The 15,373-nt window shown below is 37.6% G+C and overlaps 1 protein-coding gene across 4 annotated transcripts in view; it reads right to left on the reverse strand.

Annotated features, from left to right (window-relative positions):
- Positions 1-684: 684 nt before the first annotated feature.
- Positions 685-15,373, reverse strand: part of elg1 (enhanced level of genomic instability 1) — a 47,326-nt gene continuing 32,637 nt past the window's right edge. For all 4 annotated transcript variants that reach the window (XM_053798342.2, XM_053798341.2, XM_070101129.1 and 1 more), the window contains 6 exons: positions 13,259-13,418; positions 10,881-10,972; positions 10,020-10,197; positions 8,748-8,917; positions 6,766-7,622; positions 685-6,182 (listed from right to left, as the gene is read on the reverse strand). In XM_053798342.2, the coding sequence (XP_053654317.2) occupies positions 5,936-6,182; positions 6,766-7,622; positions 8,748-8,917; positions 10,020-10,197; positions 10,881-10,972; positions 13,259-13,418 (1,704 nt within the window). In that variant the 3' untranslated portion in view covers positions 685-5,935. The remainder of the gene's footprint in view (positions 6,183-6,765; positions 7,623-8,747; positions 8,918-10,019; positions 10,198-10,880; positions 10,973-13,258; positions 13,419-15,373) is intronic.

The raw sequence follows: 15,373 nt of genomic DNA on the forward strand, positions 1-15,373 counted from the left end.
TAGCACCGTTGTTGGTGTGGCTTATTGAGAATACCAAGAAACAATTAACCCCAGAGGATTTGCCACCCAGGATAACCCAAAAAAGTCAGTGTCATCGAAGACTGTCTAACTTATTTCCATTGGGGTCCTTAATCTTGTCTCCCAGGATGCAACCCACACAAGTCGACTAACACCCAGGTGAACAGGAAAAAATGCCTGGAACTAGTGCTCATATTGGTGAATTTAAAGCCAGCAAAGGTTGGTTTGAGAGATTTAAGAATCGTAGTGGCATACACAGTGTGATAAGGCCTGTTCTGGAAGAAAATGCCAAACAGGACCTACAGTACTCAGGAGGAAAAGGCACTCCCAGGACACAGTGTCTCATCAGTCATTGCTGCATCTTCAATAAAGGTAAGTGTCATTTATTCTTCATTTAGTAGACTAGTACATGCACAATATATACTGTGCATGTACTACTCTACTATTGTGCATGTATCCTTCTCTTTGTGTGTAGGAAAATGTATATTTCATGTGGTAAAATTTTTTTTTCATACTTTTGGGTGTCTTGCACGGATTAATTTGATTTCCATTATTTCTTATGGGGAAAATTCATTCGCATACCGATTATTTCGCATAACAATGACCCCTCTTGCACGGATTAATATCGGTATGCGGGGGTCCACTGTACTACAGTTTAACCACTACTTTCTCACACTTTTTTTTTTTTTTTTTTTAAGTACAGTCCCCTCAAGGAAGGTTCCTTGATGTTGGTGAGGGGCTCTTGATTTAGGGAATTGGATCTGTGCTCCAGTTCCCCAAATTAAGCCTGAATGCCTTCCACATCCCCCCACCCAGGCGCTGTATAATCCTCCGGGTTTAGCGCTTCCCCTTGATTATAATAATTTAAGTACAGTAAAATTATACTGCAACAATCACTTAGTCCAAAAATATTTTTAAAATCATAGCTTTCATTCTTTCTTAATCTACAGATGCTATACTGTTATGTTAATGACTCAAAAAGTATATAATGCCACATTTTAAATTTTTTCCCTATTATCACAATAATAAAATGCACAAGACTTTGATCTCCAGGCACCTTAGTATGTTAAAATGGATGAGACCACTTAGGTGAATCCAAATTTTGCAAAAATAAATTTCTGAATCTGAGTTTAGTATGTACTACTGCAATGACATGGTTTTAGGCCAGGAAAAATAAGAACATGAAAAGTGAGACATGCCTCAATAAGCAAATAGGACATAAATAAAATACAAGAAAAGAAAGCAATAGTAAAAAAAAAAAGAAAATAAGAAAGCACAGAAAATTGTGTGTATTAGGGCTGTAGTTTGGCTATTAGCATGCTCACATTACTTTTTGTAATGAAAAAGCAAAATGCAATATCTTCACGTTTTCAACCAAAGTATTATAATGGTGGAAAATGTTTTGGATGATACTTTGTGTTAAAAACAATTCTGCTGGAACTGATGTCAGAGATACACCCTCTGTAGGTAATTTCAGGACTATCCTACAATAAAAATATAGAAAACAACTTGTGAAGTATGCACAAGATTATAACTTGTGTATGTGATATCTTAGAGTACCAGATTTTAAAAAATGGCCACTAAAGGTAAATTGAGAAAATTAAATGGCAGCAAAAAGCTAAACAGGAAAAATAAATAAACTACAGCCTTCTATCAGAAACACCTAGCACAGTTTAGTGTTCACACTAGCAGTTATTTTTTTTTTCTGTTCATATGAAGCATTAAAGAAGACTGGGTAATTCAGAAAGTGGAGGAAACTCGATCCTCCATCCACCAATCAAGAGACAGACATGCTACCTAGCGACAGTGACTTCCATCAGGGAGGCTGGGGGAATCAACTCCCATGCTAGTATAGGTAGATACAATGTCTGTCTAACAAGTAATGGAAGGATAATCACAAGGCTATCTGAAAACTAAACAACTATATTCTTTTTGTCTTTCTTTTATTTTCAGGAAGAAACTTAGTCACTTTAAAGATAGTAATAAAAATAATAAAAATATAAAGTTTAACCTTTTAATAAAATAACCTAAAATCATTAAGTGGTAAAGTTTAGTTTACAATGAAAGCAGAAGTAACTTTTAAGGCATCTTCAAAAATGCAGTCTACCATGTTAAGGCTCAAGGATCACTCACCTCAAGGAAGGTTCTTTGATGCTGGTGAAGGGCTCTTGATCTAAGGAATTGTATCTGTGCTCCAGTTCCCTGAATTAAGCCTGAATACCTTCCACATCCCCCCCACTGGTGCTGTATAATCCTATAGGTTTAGTGCTCCCCCATGATTATAATAATAATAATCAGGGATCACTACTGCCTTCATAACCCAGACTACTCTGACCAAGCCTCCTGGATCACAGCCTGTTCAGTCACTCCGACAAATGTTTAAGAATGAGTTTTATTTAAAAATACTGTATATTTTTGTAGCCACTGCTGAATTACCCTCAGTTCAGTATACATGAATTCTCTGACTGGCATACCAGGATTAACGACTTGTTGTTTATTATCCACGAACTTGGTTTGAACAAAACTTGACGATACTCTATTATGGTGTAATCTGTATACCTGACTCCTGGAGCCACATTCTACATTTTTACTGCAGTATTCAGATGGGCTCACAAATCTGCAACTCACTTATGATATTAATGTGCTACGTGTAAGCTTTGCTCTTGGATCAATGACTCGTTTCTATCACAGCACCTCACCATATAATATGCTATCTGGAGTATCAACAGAGTAACATTTATGAAGGGATATTGGCAGTTTGGAGGGATGTATTGTGTATCTTTATACATATATGCTTCTAAACTGCTGTATTCTGAGCACCTCTGCAAAAACAGTGATTATGTGCAAGTGAGGTGAAAGTGCTGAATGATGATGAAAGTATTTTCTTTTTGGGGATTTTCTTAATTTTTGGGTCACCCTGCTTCGGTGGGAGATGGCCGACTTGTTGAAAAAAAAAAAAAAAAAAAAAATCAGGGAAACTGGTTAGCTGGGCCTGAGTGCTGAGTCAGTGTGTGCACTCTAAAGGAGGGGTGAGGATGTTGCAGACTGGAGGGTCATCTGAACCATGATGTCAGCACATTTCCATCAAGGCAGTGACTGAATGCTGAACGCATTTTTTTATTTTTATCAACCTACTTTGGTGGGAGACAGCCGGTGTGTTAAAAACAAAAATGTTTGTTAGAAGATCTATTTGTACTACAGATGAAATGTTCAATTTACTATATATCAAACTGCTGGGATCACAGGATTCTACAATGTATCTATTGCTTTTGACAACTGATGTACAAGTCCAGTATTCATGAATTCATCATCCATGAGCTTCTTGTGGAACAAATTTTTCATGGATACAGATGGCATACAGTACAGTGGACCCCTGGTATTTGATATTAATCCGTTCCTGAGAGCTCATCGAATACCGATAATATCGAAAACCGAATAAATTTTCCTCATAAGAAATAATGAAAATCAAATTAATCCGTGCAAGACACCCAAAAGTATGAAAAAAAAAATTTACTACATGAAATATTAAGTTTAATGCAATAGAATAATTACAATAACAATAAAATAATTGACACTTACCTTTAATGAAGATCTGGTGATGATTGATGGGATGGAAGGAGGGGAGAGGTGTAAGTGTTTAGAAGGGGAATCCCCTTCCATTAGGACTTGAGGTAGCAAGTCCTTTTCCAGGGTTACTTCCCTTCTTCTTTTAATGCCACTAGGACCAGCTTGAGAGTCACTGGACCTCTGTCGCACAACAAATCTGTCCATAGAGCTCTGTACCTCCCGTTCCTTTACGATTTGTCTAAAATGGGCTACAACATTGTCACTGTAACAGCTGTGTTAGGGTGATTTTCATCCATAAAGGTTTGCACTTCAACCCACTGTGCACACATTTCCTTAATTTTTGAAGTAGGCACAATGTATTCCACAACTGGTATAGGCTTCTCAGGGTTAGCCCCAAACCCTTCAAAATCTTTCTTAATTTCCATACTAATTCTCGCCCTTTTTACCACAGGGTTGGCACTAGAAGCTTTCTTGGGGCCCATGGTGACTTATTTTGTAGAAGCAAGCACCAAACACAGTGATAATATGGAATGTACCGAATGTATCCTTAGATGCGTGCACACTGGCTGGCTTGTAAACACTGGCACACAAGGGGCAGTTCAGGCCACATATGGACAGGTCTCGTACGAATCGTATCGAATACCGGGTTTTCAATCGAATACCGAGGAAATTTTTTTGCGATATAATGCATCGAATACCGGATTTATCGAATACCGATGCCATCGAATACTGGGGGTCCACTGTACTTAGTACATGAACTCATAGAGGAATGAATGCCTCAAAAGTTTTTATGCATGGCTGATTTTTCACAAACTAGATTCAACGTATCAAGGTGTTGTCATAATTAGATTAATAAATATACTATCTCCAAGGGAAAGTGGAACAGAATTCTTCCTCCGTAAGAGGTGACTAACATGTCGGGAGCAAGGGGCTAATAACCCCTTCTCTTGTGTACATTACTAAAGTTAGAGAGAGAAACTATTTTTCGTTTTGGGCCACCCTGCCTCCGTGGGATACAACCGGTTTGCTAAAAGAAGAAATATACTACAGTGGAACCCCAGTTTTTGTCCGGTCTGGTTATCTTACAATTCAGTTTTCGACCACTTTTTTTTCGGCGAAATTTTCCCTGTTTTCGTACATCCGCTTGGAAATTGATCACACCAGACATGTCTACCTGCCCGCAGGACGAGGCTGCTCATACATTCGTGACTCAGTCTGCCTTTGTAACTCGTTCAGTGAGCATTACACCACACGTTCATCCAAAACATTTCATAATAATCCATTGTTTTTTGTGCTTGCGACTGTTAAATAAGCCACCATGGGGCCAAAGAAAGTTCTGAGTGCCAGCTGACCCTGACGAACCTACGCCTGTTGTGGAATCTATTGTCTTTGGGGAAGTCCATGGGGTTGTGAGTGAGTGGCCAGGATGTGGAAGAGCTGGTGGATGACCACAGGGAAGAGCTAACCACTGCAGAGCTGCAAGACCTTCATCTGGAACAGCAACAGACCTTAGCTGAGGAAATTGCTTCATAGGAGGAGGAAGAGAGAGGAAAGAACATGCCCTCTTCAGCGATTAAGGACATTTGTGCAAAGTAAAGCGAGGTGAAAAGTTTTGTGGAGGAATATCACTGTAACAAAGCTGTTGCAAGCCGTGTCAGCAACACATTCAATGACAATGTCATGTCCTGTTTTAGGCAAATCTTAAAGAGATGCCAGAAACAGTCCTCTCTGGACAGATTTTTTGTATGACAGGGATCCAGTGACTCTCAAGCTGATCCTAGTGCCAGTAAAAGACAAAGAAGGGAAGTAACCTCAGATAGGGCTTTGATACCTGAAGTCCTTATGGAGGGGAATTCCTCTTCCAAACAATAATCTCTCCCCTCCTCACCATCTTCCATACGCCAACAAGTCTTCAATAAAGGTAAAAGTGACGTTAAATGTTCATTTATCCATTTCATTAGACATTTATATTTATTTCTCACTGTTTTCTGTATGTAAAACTATAGTTATTCTCTATAAAATGTATCTTTTGTTAATATTTTTGGTTGTCTGGAACGGATTAATTGGATTTACATTATTTCTTATGGGATATTACTTCAGTTTTTGTACAAATTGGTTTTCAGCCAACCTTCTGGAGCGGATTAGACGAAAACCATGGTTCCACTGTATATGTAAAAATACTGATATTTTGCTTAACAAATCTGTTTAGATAAAACAAAGGCCATTTTTAATTTTTCAACAGAAGAATCTTACAATGTACATAGAATTGAAATTTATATTTTATTCTATATTTTCAATAAATATATGATAAATAAATTTATAAGAAAATTTTGACATAATTTGCACAGTATTATGTAATCATGGCATTTGCCATTTTTAGTTTATTTTGTACTGAAATATGAAGCCCTAACTGTGCTAACTGGCTTAAGAAACGGCGTCCTCGGCGCTTTTTACTAAGAGCAGAACAGAGTTCATCATAACGAGAAATACTTCTGAGTGTGGAGAAGTAATCTAAATACACACTTCTGTTAAGTTGGTTCACTAGAGGTAAACTTGATGCTATACTTCCCATTAGGTCCCAATGACTGCTTCTTTCACTGAAAGAAAATAATAAATATTAAAAGCTAGACAATAAGATAATATATTTACTTACAGTATGCCAAATTTTACTAGGGAAAAAAAAATACAAGTAACTTGGAAACAAAAATTGTGTTAATTGTAGCATTATTATTACTCCTATTAAAATAAGTTAGGATTCCATTATTTTTTAAAACCAGCAAGCTACTATAAGTAGCATGTCACAAGGTGGTGATTTTGGGAAACCATCAGTGATATCAGTGGCTCAAGAAAAAAAGAAATGACAACTCGGAGACATGGCTGGAAGTTAAAGATACAGATGACCCACAGGGATGTCAGGAAGTATTTCTTCAGTTTAAGAATGACTGGAAAGTTGAATGAACTGGTGGAGACAAGCTCCATACATAGCTTTAAGAGTAGATATAAGGCTAGGAGGAAAAGAATATGGCAAACAACAAGTTGTGAGGCAAGGCCAGGAGCTAAGATTCAACCCCTGCAACCATTCATAGGCGAGTACTAACTCAGTCATACGATGGTCAGATACGCCAATGCAGCATAAGTACATTTTAAATATTTAAATCTTTAATTCACTTTTCTACTCACCTGTCATCTAGAGAAACATATGGCAGAAGACTTGGCAGTTTTTGTCTGCTATCACTGGTCAGGCACAGTTGCGGCCAGTCCTCTGCAGTTACTGCTTCTAAAACAGAACATATTTCTTCATTGCAATGAATCATTGCCTTTTGCCCCAATTCATGAGTGATGTCATTCATAACATCTAATGGCGCCCATTGTGAGTGAAGACTTCCTTGGCTATCGCTCAGCCCTGCAGTTGGCTGGCGTACCCACCATCCGCGCTCCTTAATTTGTATTCTCGGATGAATTAAATATTGGGAAGAATCCAAAATATCTAATTGAGTAAATGTATCATATAAATTAGACAATGAATTTAAACACAGCTTTGAAGCATTTTGTACATTTAGAGGTATTTCAATTTTTTTTACATTTTCCTCTGCCTCTTCTATAACATCTGGCTGTGGCTCATCATCATCATCATCGTCATCGTCTAAGGATAACCAACTGCTGCGCTGCCAAAAACTTGTCATTTTTACAAGTGGATCATTAGCACTAAGGGGGTATCTTTTTACTTTATTCACTTCCTTTTTCAGAGGGAATGGAAGAAAAGAGCTGATATTATCTGCCATTTGAGTCCAAGACATCTTCCTGTCTAATTTTTGCACACCATCACTCCCAGCCACTTGTTTATTAGACTTTAATGCAGAAATCATGACATTTAAATCTTCCTTCATTTGCAACTTGCCACAAACACCGGCTTTATATAACTTAGTATCTCTGGGTTTAATGTTTGTTACTTCCGGGAATATATCACCTAGGCTCAGATCTTTTCCTCTCGAGCCATCAATGCTTTTCTTGCACAAGATGACAGATGTATCTGTCACCTGAAATAAGGAAAAGAATTTCATTAAACTTCACATCTAATTTTTTTTAATAATACTCATTACCTGCAGCATGAAGTGATAAAAAAAAAAGTGAAAAGTTTTCCTAGATGCACAAAGACATTTATGCTGACCTTATAAATTCTGAGCAGAATACCATGTTATTAGAATATGAAAGGTGCTGTACAATTCAGAATGCAAAGAAGAGGGTTGAGAGAGTTTGTAATTTAGGAAGAATGGAACAAAACAGATTGACCATGTGGGTGTATAAATCTAGGGAAGGGAGGGAGGGGTTGGGGGGTCATTCCAGGAAGGACTGCAATGAGGGGATGAAGGTAGTTTTGAACGGTATATGCTTGAGTATCCAGCAGGCATGTGTGAGTATGTTAAATCAGAGTGAATGAAGAAAAACAATTTTTGGGATACGACATAATGGAATGCAAGCAAGGTAACATATGTGAAAAGATTCCAAGGAACTTAGTCGGATTTGAGTCCTGGAATGGGAAGGTACACTGTCTGCACTCTGGAAAAATGGAGATGTTGCAGTTTAGATGATCATTTAAATTGTGCTATCTTAGAAGACAGCAGTGTTTCCTGTTTTGGCATTACCCTACTGTGATGGGAAATGCCCCTGTAGGCACATGATGGAAACACAGATGAAGGTAGGGGAGGTGAATGTGGCAAGTCAGTGAGAAAAACATAAAAATCTTATCTCCAGGACCATCCCTAGATACACAGCATGTGGATGAATGTAGAATCATTCAGATTGTTTAGTCTGTAAGTTACAGCACTGTTTTGGTCAATAGGTTAATATAACAAGAATTTACCCTAAGACAATAACACTCAACTGTGGATACAAAAACTGAAATCTAAACTTTTAACTAAGAACTTAATTATGATACCCAAAAACTGGAAAATTTAAAATGTTAAGATATTCAACACTGATGGCAGTTGTATAACAAACCTTGCTTCCTTGACAAGCTAAAAATATTGTCAAAACTATGGATAATCACCAATGTATGTATGTTAAGAGTTCAAAATATATTTTACATAGCAGCATGAAATGAGAATTCCACTTTTGAAATAAACCATATGAATAAATCTTGCCAGACTTATTAAAAAACATACCTCACACGTTCTACAGTCACACCGGTCATGTGATGAGCCTGAAATGGCCAGCAGTTGAAGGTCAAGTATGGACTGTCTTATATCACTTTTGTTTGTGTTCACAAGGATTACTAGGTCTTTAAAGCAGATATGATATCCATTGGCCAAACTCACCAGCTGCAAATGCTGTGCTGTAAAAATTTGCTAAATTATTTACTGAAACTACAAAACAAGCTAAAAAAAAAAAAAAAAAAACTCCAGCTGTAAGATTGTCTGCATAAAAAAAAAAAAAAAAAAAAAAAAAAAAAAAAAAAAAAAAATAGGGCAGACAGGTTAAGTTAGAAATTGCTCCAAGACATAAACAATATGAATTATGTTAGGTAAAATGATACAAGTGTAACTAATGTGACATTTTGTTGTGGCAACGTTTCACTCTCCACGAGCTTTATCAAGCCATTACAAACAATACACGGACACAGAGGGTATATATAGACTTAGAGTGAGGTGTAATGCTAGTGGTAGTAGTAGTATTAGTTGTAGTAGTAATACAATATAGTAGAACAATCAACTTGCACATGAGTAAAAGATTATAAAAGCTATTCTTTGGGTAGTATAAAAATAGGTTAGACAAATACTTCTGTTAGTGGTTGGATTTGAGGTCTGTTTCAGTGTTCCTCCTCTGTCAAGTTCTTGCGTAGTATTAGTAGTAGACTATGTGATGGTAGGGTTTATTGTTTTGAGGAGGATTTTTGCTAATACTTCAGAGATGATGAAGCTGCCTTTATTTTGCTTGATTGTACTAGAAACAGTGATTAATGATGATTCAAGGCATTTACATCTGCGGAAACTGGGTTCTTTGATTACTATTCGGGCTCCTGGAGAGCGAAATGTTGCCACAATGAAATGTCACATTAGTTGCGCTCATGTCCTTTTACCTAACATATTGTCGGTAATTCTACCAACATTAATACAATATGAATTATGAAGAAATAGGAGACATGATAACCAAATATTGCATAAGATTTTACAAGGATAGAAAACAAGAGATAAGGATATTCTTAAACTAAGGAAGAAGACTCCAAAATAATAGAAAGATTTTCTTCAATGAAAGGTAGAACAATGGAATGAGTTATGAGGGAAGGCAGTAAGAGTTACATTAGAAATTTTCAAAAATGATTTAATATATTAAATACTGTACTGAAGACAAGACAGTGAGTAAAGCTGTGTTCCAATGGTTACAAAGAGGTTAGTATGTACTGCTTCTGCAAACAGGTTGTTATTATTATACAGTACCAATAAGATCTTCTGATGGTGTTGTAAACTCCATCTTTTCATATATTCCCTTTATTCTTGAGAGGATACTTGGTGAAGCCTGAGTCACAGTTAATACAATAGGCCTCTTACTGGTTGCCATGAAATTGTTGACAGTCGAGATGAAGCCATCATCCCATTCTTCAAATACAATATCAATCTAGAGAGAGATTTAAATGAAGTAAAATAATCAGCAAATGCAGTACTATAATCCCATCAATCACTAAGACTTGGAATATTAAATGAATTTATTTCAATACACCAAACCATGGAGGTGGACAAAAGCAATTAAATGTAATTTATAAAAACATATTAAGAAATAGGAAATAATATCAGTAATATAGTATCTACTATAATTCACTCTGAGTGAATCCCTCTTCATAACTAACCCATAAATTGTAAGTGAAAATGGACGACACTTCGATTTCTGTGAAACCCACATGGGTTCAGCACTTATTTTGATAATAATACTGTATTTATAATCAGTTTGACCATGCATACATTCATTAATGTTTATTACCATTTTTAAGTGAAAATGAACAGTACTGAATGTAAAATATTTGATAAATTCTTAGTTAAAAAAATAAATGAAATCTAATACGGAATACTAAGGCTCTGGAATTCATCTCTGATCATGACTTGGGTGTCTATGGGAAAAATAAGTTCATAGTTCCAAACACCTGACTGACAATTTTCAGAAACGTTTTAACATCGTAAGCATAATGTCTATTATGTGTTTTTGGGCTGAAAATATTGTTTCAAAAGATTCTGCAGTAAATCAAAATTAAATAGAGCCATTAACTGTGCTCCATATATATTCAACACAGATACAGTTTTACTTACATCTTCGAATAAAACAAGAGAGAAGGCTTTTGTCTTCTCTAAATCTTTATTATTGGAGTCTTGGCTTTCTTCTCCCAGGCTGAAATGGGGTGCTGCAGAGACAAAATTTATACAGTGAACTATTAGAAAATTAAGATAAAAAAAATAAAAAATACAACACTTAGTAATTTTAGCTTCAGGACAATCAAAAGCATTAGCAAGTCGACATTAGTATCACTTTCAGTTAACAAAATCACAAAGTGCTTACGTAAATATGTAAAGTACTGTAATTAATTATTTGGGTTTGTAGTGAGGAGGGAGGAATGGGGAAAGGGGGTGAGCTCTGGTTCATAGTCCTGCCTCTTAACTTTCTAAAAACTAATGTGAAATAGCAGTGATATCTATTTTTGAACCTATGTGAAGTCTGCTTCCCCTGAGTCATTATTCAGTTTATTCCACTTCCACTCCTGTATTGAAGAAATGTTTTCTTATATCTTTGGGTGTGAAATTCCCAACCATGCCTTCTTATTTTTGTTACATCCCTGGTAAATAGCTTATAGTGCTTGGTTACTCTGTCTGTTTCCCAGACTTAGCTCTTCCATTCTTTCTTTGTAGCTCTTTATCAATTCACACCACACTGCTGTTAGAGAGCTTACCTTATGAAAGGGAAGCCAAAACACTGTCTAACCTAAGGGAGCATTCTGCAGCAACTACAAGATATTAGAGAAAGAAGCTGCCTCTTGATTTCAACAAAGAACAGGCTGAGTGCCTGAGATCAATTCTGTGTCAACACATTCTTTCTGGTTGTTTGTAAGCTCTCTTGTGAAATACAATGGAAACAATAGGCAGACCAACTTTTCAACAGTGTCCTGCATTTTCAGAGATAGTAAATCTTGGTAATAGTGAACAAAAATTTCATGCTTTAACCCTTAAACTGTCCAAATATAGATCTTCATTCATGCACGAAGCGCTCCAAACGTAGATCTTCATCCGTTTTTACAGGCTTTATGTGAAAAAATATAGATCTACGTTCAGAGCGCTACGTGCATGAACATAGATCTACATTTGGACAGTTTAAGGGTTAAGATAATGTGACCAGTATCATACAGATTGAAGCAAGAGGACAAGATGGGAGAGGAACATGAGTTTTAAAAAAGAATTTGAAAAAGTACTGAGCTATCCACTTTGGAAAATCCTTAAGATTTTGCATGAAGAAAAGAAATTGGCAGGGAAATGGACAATGCCCATAGAAGAGCTTCAAAATATTTTTTTTCCAACAAACTGGCCATATCCCAATCAGGCAGGGTGACCTAAAAAAGAAATATGAAAGGTTCTCTTAAAATTTAGTAGTGCATACAGAAGAAGGGATTTTCAAAATAGTTACGAGTTAAAAAAAGGTATGTTATGATGAAAGGCTGAAAACACTAAAGATGGCTTATAGGAGGGAAAGAGGAGACATGGTAATCACATAAAATATCATAAAAGGACATGAAAAATTAAATAAAGGAAACTTCTTAATATCAGTAATAGAGGTTGTTGGAGGAATTTGGGGTGGTATTTAAAATGAGTTTACCTTCCAGCAGGCGTGCATGAGCGTGTTCGATAGGAGTGAATGGAGATGAATGGTATTTGGGACCTGACAATCTGTTGGAGTGTGAGCAGGGTAATATTTAGTGAAGGGATTCAGGGAAACCGGTTATTTTTATATAGCCGGACTTGAGTCCTGGAAATGGGAAGAACAATGCCTGTACTCTAAAGGAGGGGTTCGGGATATTAGCAGTTTGGAGGGATATGCTGTGCATCTTTGTACATATATGCTTCTAAACTGTTGTTCTGAGCACCTCTGCAAAAACAGTGATTATGTGTGAGGTGAAAGTGTTGAATGATGATGAAAGTATTTTCTTTTTGGGGATTTTCTTTCTTTTTGGGTCACCCTTCCTCAGTGGGAGACGGCCGACTTGTTTAAAAAAAATTAAAATGAGGAAATTAAAGGTGAATACAGAAAAGAGCAAGGTGATGAGAGTAATAAAAAGTCTAGGCAATGAAAGGTTATATACCAGATTGGAGGAAGGAAGCATGTATTCAAATACAGTGGACCCCCGCCTAACGATATTATTTCAATCCAGAAGTCTGTTTGGGTGCCGTTATAGACCGAATTTGTTCCCATAAGGAATATTGCGAATTAGATTAGTCCGTTTCAGACCCCCAAAAATACACCTACTAAAGCACTTACAAAAATACACTTACATAATTGGTCGAGTTGGGACCTGATCGTAAGGCGGGGGTCCATTGTATTTGGGAGTGGATGTATATCTCGGCAGATGGGCACTGGAGGTGAACTACAGAATAGACGAATGTTAATAAATTTAAAAACTCACTTGTATGCTTACCGTACTCACCTTTTTTTGAAGGGCTACGCAACTTTGCTGCAAACATGGCTGCTACTGTTCCGCTAGCATGAGATGAATTATTTGATACTGAGTGAGACTGAGTGGCTTCAACAAGCTGGCTCATAACCTGACGCCCAGGTCTTCGAGAGGATGCATTCACCTCCAGAACCTACAAACATCAATAATTTTATTATATTATCCTTCAGGGGAATGTACCAGAGTATAGTCTTGAGCAAAACATGGGTTTTAAATGGAGAAACATGGAGGAGACTGGAGACAATGGAGATGTCATGTTTGAGGCCAATGTGTGGCGAGAATATTGTGCAAAAAAAAAAAAAAAAAATCGGTGTTTGGAGATTAGGAGGTTTGGGGGTTACCAAAAGTATTATTCAGAGACCTGAGGAGAGGTTGTTGAGGTGGTTTGGACATTTAAAGAGGTTGGAGAAAAATAGGTTGACTATGAGGATGTATAAATCTGGGCTGGAGGGAAGGAGAGGTAGGGATTGTCCTAGGAAAGGTTGGAGTAAGGGGGTAAAAGAGGTTTTGCATGCAAAGAACTTGGCTCATGCAAGTGTGTTAAATATGAATGAGTGGATACAGGTGATTCTATGATTTGAGGTATTGTTGGAGTGTGAGCAAGGTAACATTTATGAAGGTATTCTGGGAAACCAGTTTGCTGGACTTGAGTTGTGGAGGTGGGAAGCATATTGCCTGCACTCTGAAGGACTAGGTATATTGCAGTTCAGAGGGTCATCTAAGCTGTTATGTCAGCACACTTCTGGCAAGACAGTGCCTGAGTGAATGATGGTGAAAAAGTTTCTTCTTGTTTGGGTCACTATCTTCGTGGGACACTGCCAACATGCTAAAAAAATTATATATTAATCCTAGTTTTTTTTTTTTTTTATTATCACACTGGCCGATTCCCACCAAGGCAGGGTGGCCCGAAAAAGAAAAACTTTCACCATCATTCACTCCATCACTGTCTTGCCAGAAGGGTGCTTTACACTACAGTTTTTAAACTGCAACATTAACACCCCTCCTTCAGAGTGCAGGCACTGTACTTCCCATCTCCAGGACTCAAGTCCGGCCTGCCGGTTTCCCTGAACCCCTTCATAAATGTTACTTTGCTCACACTCCAACAGCACGTCAAGTATTAAAAACCATTTGTCTCCATTCACTCCTATCAAACACGCTCATGCATACCTGCTGGAAGTCCAAGCCCCTCGCACACAAAACCTCCTTTACCCCCTCTCTCCAACCTTTCCTAGGCCGACCCCTACCCCGCCTTCCTTCCACTACAGACTGATACACTCTTGAAGTCATTCTGTTTCGCTCCATTCTCTCTACATGTCCGAACCACCTCAACAACCCTTCCTCAGCCCTCTGGACAACAGTTTTGGTAATCCCGCACCTCCTCCTAACTTCCAAACTACGAATTCTCTGCATTATATTCACACTACACATTGCCCTCAGACATGACATCTCCACTGCCTCCAGCCTTCTCCTCGCTGCAACATTCATCACCCATGCTTCACACCCATATAAGAGCGTTGGTAAAACTATACTCTCATACATTCCCCTCTTTGCCTCCAAGGACAAAGTTCTTTGTCTCCACAGACTCCTAAGTGCACCACTCACTCTTTTTCCCTCATCAATTCTATGATTCACCTCATCTTTCATAGACCCATCCGCTGACACGTCCACTCCCAAATATCTGAATACATTCACCTCCTCCATACTCTCTCCCTCCAATCTGATATTCAATCTTTCATCACCTAATCTTTTTGTTATCCTCATAACCTTACTCTTTCCTGTATTCACCTTTAATTTTCTTCTTTTGCACACCCTACCAAATTCATCCACCAATCTCTGCAACTTCTCTTCAGAATCTCCCAAGAGCACAGTGTCATCAGCAAAGAGCAGCTGTGACAACTCCCACTTTGTGTGTGATTCTTTATCTTTTAACTCCACGCCTCTTGTCAAGACCCTCGCATTTACTTCTCTTACAACCCCATCTATAAATATATTAAACAACCACGGTGACATCACACATCCTTGTCTAAGGCCTACTTTTACTGGGAAATAATTTCCCTCTTTCCTACATACTCTAACTTGAGCCTCACT

Source organism: Cherax quadricarinatus, chromosome 76, assembly GCF_038502225.1.
Source record: "Cherax quadricarinatus isolate ZL_2023a chromosome 76, ASM3850222v1, whole genome shotgun sequence".
In the NCBI taxonomy this organism is placed as follows: Eukaryota; Metazoa; Arthropoda; class Malacostraca; order Decapoda; family Parastacidae; genus Cherax; species Cherax quadricarinatus.